The sequence below is a fragment of the Coregonus lavaretus genome (assembly GCF_964263955.1).
Source record: "Coregonus lavaretus genome assembly, chromosome: 26".
Classification (NCBI taxonomy): Eukaryota; Metazoa; Chordata; class Actinopteri; order Salmoniformes; family Salmonidae; genus Coregonus; species Coregonus lavaretus.
In genome coordinates this window covers 13,715,575-13,723,468 of record NC_140013.1, presented here as the reverse complement: position 1 = coordinate 13,723,468, position 7,894 = coordinate 13,715,575, and the positions used below count along the sequence as shown (strand labels likewise).

Below are 7,894 nucleotides of genomic sequence, written 5' to 3'. Positions count from 1 at the left end.
AGGGTGTGTGTGTGTGTGTGTGTGTGTGTGTGTGTGTGTGTGTGTGAGTGGGCCCAGGCCCAGCGACTAGATTAATCCAATCCCCGCATCGCTCGCCCAGGGATTAAGATAAGGATTACGCTAGGGTTATCTCAATTGTTTCTTGGAGCGCTATCCACTGTGACCTCCTGGCACTCGGAGCCACGTTTGCCCCAGGGTGATAACCATTTTTATAGCATGTCAATGGAATGAAAACAGAGTGCCAAGTCATTCCTCACAGACATGGTTTTGGTTTGATAAAGCATTTTCCAGTAGGGACATTGACTGGCTTTAGGCTATATTCAGGCTTGTCAATTGTGTATTTTTCAGTATTAGTGTCCATTCACACATAATAGAGTTTTACACACACGCAAACATACATGCGCCCACGTACACACACACATACCAAAAGGGTGTTGAGGAGGGTTGTTGACCGGGTGTGTTGCGGTCATCAGGGCGAGCGTATGAGCCACGCCGTGGGCTGTGCCTTCGCCGCCTGTCTGGAGAGGAAGCAGCGCCGCGAGAAGGAGTGCGGCGTCACAGCCTCGTTTGACGCCAGCCGCACCTCCTTCGTGCGCGAGGGCTCGTTCCGCGTGACGTCATCCAGCCAGCAGGAAGGGGGCGAGCGCGATGACATCATGAAGCAGCTGCAGGACAAGAAGAAAGGTATGACTCATCAGGAGAAGGAGAGCAGACACAGACACACAGACAGATACATCTATCACTCACATTCTAATGTATCACTGGAAAGTTACTGGAAAGTAAGTCAAATGTGGCCTATGTTATAGAGCTAACAGGAACAGGAGGATTCACTCACTGTTGATGGTTGTTGATATTCTCCTCAATCACTCGGAAGTGTAACAACACATCTACTGTATGTTGGCTAATAGGAACCTTTATCAGTGTTATTGGCTGTAGTGGTTACTGGTTGTAGTCCAACATTAACCCTGGTCATTGTAGTCCAACATTAACCTTGGTCATTGTAGTCCAACATTAACCCTGGACATTATAGTCTAACATTAACCCTGGTCATTGTAGTCCAACATTAACCCTGGTCATTGTAGTCCAACATTAACCCTGGTCATTGTAGTCCAACATTAACCCTGGTCGTTGTAGTCCAACATTAACCCTGGTCGTTGTAGTCCAACATTAACCATAGCCATTGTACTCTGTCTGTCTCCAGAGCCCCCGTGTACCATCCCAGCCATCCCCCCTGGCACCTCCTCACCCCCTGAGGGCGCGGCCTCGCCTGTGGGGCAGGGGGTGGAGCACGCCATCCCGCGGCGCCACGCGCCCATTGAGCAGCTGGTGCGACAGGGCTCCTTCCGGGGCTTCCCGGCCCTCAGCGGGAAGAACTCGCCGTTCAAGAGGCAGCTCTCGCTGCGCCTCAACGACCTACCTTCCAACCTGCAGCGCAAGACCGCCGACTTCCAGAGCAAGAACCCAGGTTAGCCTCACCTGTTTATGTTAGCTTAGCTAAGTCTCTGCATTCTACGACCTAGGACAAAGAGTGTTTAGCCTCACCAGTCTAGGACAACATAGTCCTGCAATACCACCCTTCCATGTTGTGTTCATCACTCGGAGGAAGCCTGGAAATCAAGGCTAATGTCAACCAGAGCCTGGAGTTTTCCTGCCTTTATGACCTGACCAAGGATAACTCAGGGCTTTTTCCTGGTCAGATCATGGGTCAGGAAAAACTGAAACCTTATGACAATAATATAATATAATAATATGCCATTTAGCAGATGCTTTTATCCAAAGCGACTTACAGTCATGCGTGCATACATTTTTTTTGTGTATGGGTGGTCCCGGGGATCGAACCCACTACCTTGGCGTTACAAGCGCCGTGCTCTACCAGCTGAGCTACAGAGGACCACAATGTATGGTGGTGTTTATAATTGTACCAAAGTAGTATTTGACCGGGAACAAGTGAAGCCAGAGATTGATTGATTGGGGTCATAATAGCAGTGAAGTTGATCATTAGTGTGTTATTAAGGCTGTTGTTGATTGCTGTGGCTGATTGCTGAGTCCATGTAATGGTTATTTTGAATAAGTATAATAATTAGGATTCCCAGCACGGCTTTGTTCCTGCTGTAGTGAGGTAGATTAAACCTCTCAGTTATGTTGATTATAGTTATTATGAGATGGGAGGCTGATGGTGGCAGACCTCAGCTTTTAATAATTAATAAACACACATTTCACCTCTGATGGTTGCAGCACAATTGTGCCTGACATTTATTTACATTCATGTATGTAGCAGTAGTAGCATAGTGTACAGAGATTCTCTCTTTCGTATAGGATCTGTCCCTATTTGAAATCCCACGCATGCATAGAAGACACCCACATACGCACTTAGCTAGCAATAGAAGCCACACAAGCATGAACACACGCAAGCACAGGACACATGTACACACACCCACACACACAGTAGCAGCTAATTTCACTGCCTCCCAGTAGTCCCCCAGCTTTCTCAGTGAACAATGTGTCTATGATCCAGGGTTGTATCAGCAGTCTCCACTAGACCAGTCCCTCCATATCCCCTTAAAGCTGTCATGTCCACAGAGACAGCCCCCAGCCAGCTCCTCTCACGGCCATAGATCCATGGATTGTAGTAAACACACACACACACACACACACACACAATGATGCACACACTCACACACATGCACGCAGGCATACACACATACACACAGTACACTACTACACAGAGAAACCCCACAGCTGCTCCCGTCCTCTCTGAACCCTATAGTTCAATGAAATGTTCAGAAAGAGAGACCTTACAAGGCAGGCCTGTCATGAACAAAGCAGCAGGGCCTGGCTCTCTAGACAGAAAGACACTCCACATCTGCACCTGGAGTAGTTATTCTAAGCAGGGCCATATTCATTAGGCACCAAACAGAAGAAAACTAATTGAAACAGGGTGTGACTACATAAACTTGTCCAATATGAAATGCCCATTTTCGTTGCAAAAGGTTTTGCTACGGTGTGCCCTAATGAATAGGACCCGACAGAGAGACACTGCAGCAGCAGCTCCATAGGGATTACATCCACCACTGACCCCTCTGGTTCTGATTGGCCCCACAGCTCTCTCTGCTCTCCACAGGCTTTGCTTTCTCTCTGTCAGGGACAGGTCACTGATAGGGGAATTACACAAATTATTAGCTATTTTTATCTACTGGCTATAGGTTGAGAGGTTTTCCCTCTGTTTTCTACACTAAGGATTTAGCCTATAGAGAACAGACTGGTCAGGTGTGTTACAGAGGAACTTTTATTAAGTACAAACGATTATGTAGACCTTTATAAGTGTATGTTTGGCCCAAGACTTTAATCTTGCCATCAAATCATCAAAAGGAAAGCAAATCCTCAATCCTTCTCCCCCTCTTTAGTCCCAGAGATGGATCTGTCAGTGTGTGGAGAGGCAGATAGCAGCATCAACGCTCTGTGCAGCCAGATCAACTATTCCTTCACCAAGCCCTCTGAGGAACTCTTCTCCAACCCCACCCCCAATGGCCTGCCAGCCTGCACTGTGCCCCCAGCGATCCCCCCTCCAGCCGCCCCCCTGCAAGGTAACTCATTGACTATCATTCTCTCTCTATGAGCTCTAGTCTAGCTTAACATGTAGTTAACAGCTCAACTCCAACTTTGTATTTGTAATGTATTTGTAATGTGTTTTTATTTGTGTTAGTGTTTTTATTTTTTTATTTTTTTACCTTTATTTAACCAGGTAAGCCAGTTGAGAACAAGTTCTCATTTACAACTGCGACCTGGCCAAGATAAAGCAAAGCAGTGCGATAAAAACAACAACACAGAGTTACATATGGGGTAAAACAAAACATAAAGTCAAAAATACAACAGAAAATATATATACAGTGTGTGCAAATGTAGCAAGTTATGGAGGTAAGGCAATAAATAGGCCATAGTGCAAAATAATTACAATTAGTATTAACACTGGAATGATAGATGTGCAAGAGATGATGTGCTGCAAATAAGCAAAATAAATAACAATATGGGGATGAGGTAGTTGGGTGGGCTAATTTCAGATGGGCTGTGTACAGGTGCAGTGACCGGTAAGGTGCTCTGACAACTGATGCTTAAAGTTAGTGAGGGAGATAAGAGTCTCCAGCTTCAAAGGTTTTTGCAGTTCGTTCCAGTCATTGGCAGCAGAGAACTGGAAGGAATGGTGGCCAAAGGAGGTGTTGGCTTTGGGGATGACCAGTGAGATATACCTGCTGGAGCACATACTACGGGTGGGTGTTGCTATGGTGACCAATGAGCTAAAATACAGTGAGGGAAAAAAGTATTTGATCCCCTGCTGATTTTGTACGTTTGCCCACCGACAAAGACATGATCAGTCTATAATTTTAATGGTAGGTTTATTTGAACAGTGAGAGACAGAATAAAAAAATCCAGAAAAATGCATGCCAAAATTTTTATAAATTTATTTGCATTTTAATGAGGGAAATAAGTATTTGACCCCTCTGCAAAACATGACTTAGTACTTGGTGGCAAAACCCTTGTTGGCAATAACAGAGGTCAGACGTTTCTTGTAGTTGGCCACCAGGTTTGCACACATCTCAGGAGGGATTTTGTCCCACTCCTCTTTGCAGATCTTCTCCAAGTCATTAAGGTTTCGAGCCTGACGTTTGGCAACTCGAACCTTCAGCTCCCTCCACAGATTTTCTATGGGATTAAGGTCTGGAGACTGGCTAGGCCACTCCAGGACCTTAATGTGCTTCTTCTTGAGCCACTCCTTTGTTGCCTTGGCCATGTGTTTTGGGTCATTGTCATGCTGGAACACCCATCCATGACCCATTTTCAATGCCCTGGCTGAGGGAAGGAGGTTCTCACCCAAGATTTGACGGTACATGGCGCCGTCCATCGTCCCTTTGATGCGGTGAAGTTGTCCTGTCCCCTTAGCAGAAAAACACCCCCAAAGCATAATGTTTCCACCTCCATGTTTGACGGTGGGGATGGTGTTCTTGGGGTCCTAGGCAGCATTCCTCCTCCTCCAAACACGGCGAGTTGAGTTGATGCCAAAGAGCTCCATTTTGGTTTCATCTGACCACAACACTTTCACCCAGTTCTCCTCTGAATCATTCAGATGTTCATTGGCAAACTTCAGACGGGCCTGTATATGTGCTTTCTTGAGCAGGGGGACCTTGCGGGCGCTGCAGAATTTCAGTCCTTCACGGCGTAGTGTGTTACCAATTGTTTTCTTGGTGACTATGGTCCCAGCTGCCTTGAGATCATTGACAAGATCCTCCTGTGTAGTTCTGAGCTGATTCTTCACCATTTACATTTACATTTTAGTCATTTAGCAGACGCTCTTATCCAGAGTGCATACATTATTTTTACATACTGGCCCCCCGTGGGAATCAAACCCACAACCCTGGCGTTGCAAACGCCATGCTCTACCAACTGAGCTACATCCCTGCCGGCCATTCCCTCCCCTACCCTGGACGACTTGTGCGCCGCCCCATGGGTCTCCCGGTCGCGGCCGGCTACAACAGAGCCTGGATTCGAACCAGGATCTCTAGTGGCACAGCTAGCACTGCGATGCAGTGCCTTAGACCACTGTGCCACCGTTCTCATGATCATTGCAGCTCCACGAGGTGAGATCTTGCATGGAGCCCCAGGCCGAGGGAGATTGACAGTTATTTTGTGTTTCTTCCATTTGCGAATAATCGCACCAACTGTTGTCACCTTCTCACCAAGCTGCTTGGAGATGGTCTTGTAGCCCATTCCAGCCTTGTGTAGGTCTACAATCTTGTCCCTGACATCCTTGGAGAGCTCTTTGGTCTTGGCCATGGTGGAGAGTTTGGAATCTGATTGATTGATTGCTTCTGTGGACAGGTGTCTTTTTATACAGGTAACAAGCTGAGATTAGGAGCACTCCCTTTAAGAGTGTGCTCCTAATCTCAGCTCGTTACCTGTATAAAAGACACCTGGGAGCCAGAAATCTTTCTGATTGAGAGGGGGTCAAATACTTATTTCCCTCATTAAAATGCAAATCAACTTAAAACATTTTTGACATGCGTTTTTCTGGATTTTTTTGTTGTTATTCTGTCTCTCACTGTTCAAATAAACCTACCATTGAAATTATAGACTGATCATTTCTTTGTCAGTGGGCAAACGTACAAAATAAGCAGGGGATCAAATACTTTTTTCCCTCACTGTAAGGCGGGGATTTGCCTAGCAGTGATTTATAGATGGCCTGGAGCCAGTGGGTTTGACAGAGTTGACAGAGTTTATAATGCTGATTTGCTTCTAATGCTTGTAAGGCTGATTTGCCTGAAAAGTGAAAGTTATTTGTGTGTATCTCTAGGCCGGGATTCAATCTGTGGTGTGCTACAGTGCCTATACAGCATTTTCCCCTATGTTTGTGGAGATCACATGCATGGTAAACGCTGCACATGTTGGCTCAAACTTCAAAAGTTTGTTATATATAGTGCGCCTTGCACTGAATCCTGGCCCTAATCAGAAAAGGCTACCGAATAGTGTGTGTGTGTGTCCTCTGTGCTTGACATGGTAAAGTAGTAGAGAGATCCATGTGATTGATGTGTTGTTCTCTGCTTCTCTACCACAGCCACGTCCTCCTGGGTGCAAGCGGAGCCCCTGGTCCAGTCCCCTCTGCCGGTGGTCCATAGCGGGCACAGGAGGACACCCTCAGAGGCTGAGCGCTGGCTGGAGGAGGTGGCCAAGGCCGTCAAGGCCCAGCAACAGACCCCCACCCTGCCCCCGCCACCCATCCAGCTCACCCCTGCCATTCCAGGTCCACCCATGTCAAGCACAGCGATGTCTGTGCCACCTATGTCAGGTGTGCCCCTATTGGGGGCATCCATGCCGGGGGCAACCATGCCCACTTCCATGCAGCCCTTTCCCTTGGCATTTGATGCCACTCCCGCGCCCGTGGGCATGTATGCCCAGCCACCCCTGCAGCCAGCGTTTGTACCCATGCAGGCCTACATGCCCGCCCTGGCCAACAGCATGACGTACTCCAACGCCAGTGTGCCTGTGGTGGGCATCACGCCTTCCCAGATGGTGGCTAATGTCTTCTGCACGGCAGGTGGCTCTACCAGCGGGACTTCCATGGGCGTGGGCACAGGGCCCAAAATGGGCATGCTCAGTGGCGGACACCGCCACTCTTTCTCCGGCCAGCCGGGCGGGTTCCCTATGCCACCCTTCGGAGCTCATCCCACCGTCAACGGCCTCCCCCACAACATTCCCACCTCCTCCCTCGCCACCATCACGCAGAACGGCACTAGCAGCAACGGCGGCAGCAGCACTAGCAGCAGCTGGCCACCGGAGGGCGCACAGCAGGCCAACCCGCCCCCAGCCAATGCCCAGGAGGTTGATCGCTTCGAGGCAAAGTGGGCCGCGCTGGAGACCAAATCGCAACCCAGGGAGGCGCCCAACCCCTTCTCCAATGACTTGCAAAATACCTTTGAGATCGAGCTTAAACTCGGTATTAACCCAGGTCAGGCCACTGCATAGACTATGATGATACAGACCCCCAACAAGACTGAACCACTCCACTCCCCCCCAGCCCCCTGCCCCTAAATGCTTTCACTCCCCCTCCTCTTAATTTTCTCCTCCTCTGTTGAGACCCCAGGATGTAAATTGGGTCTGAATGCAGGGGGGACATGATGACTGTGTATAGGGCTCCTCACGATGCATTCCATGGGATTTCTAGCATTCATGTTCTGCGTGGGGATCTGTGGAGGAGCCAGAGAATATGGACACATCACAGGACACTTAGAGAGATTACGTTGATGTTACCCAAGCACAGCAAAGGCCCTGGTTGACTAGCCAATGACACGACTCGATGGTAGAGACCCCAAATGAGGCGTCGACCAATAAGAGTGACAGACAGTTT

The 7,894-nt window shown here is 48.4% G+C and overlaps 1 protein-coding gene across 1 annotated transcript in view; it reads left to right on the top strand.

The window, feature by feature from the left end:
- numbl (NUMB like endocytic adaptor protein) overlaps window positions 1-7,512 on the top strand; it is a gene marked incomplete at its 3' end in the record, with an annotated part of 22,708 nt that extends 15,196 nt beyond the window's left edge. The window contains exons 5-8 of the mRNA XM_084142490.1: window positions 474-684; window positions 1,202-1,465; window positions 3,405-3,584; window positions 6,605-7,512. Of these exons, the coding sequence (XP_083998616.1) occupies window positions 474-684; window positions 1,202-1,465; window positions 3,405-3,584; window positions 6,605-7,512 (1,563 nt within the window). The remainder of the gene's footprint in view (window positions 1-473; window positions 685-1,201; window positions 1,466-3,404; window positions 3,585-6,604) is intronic.
- Between the last annotated feature and the right edge of the window lie 382 nt (window positions 7,513-7,894).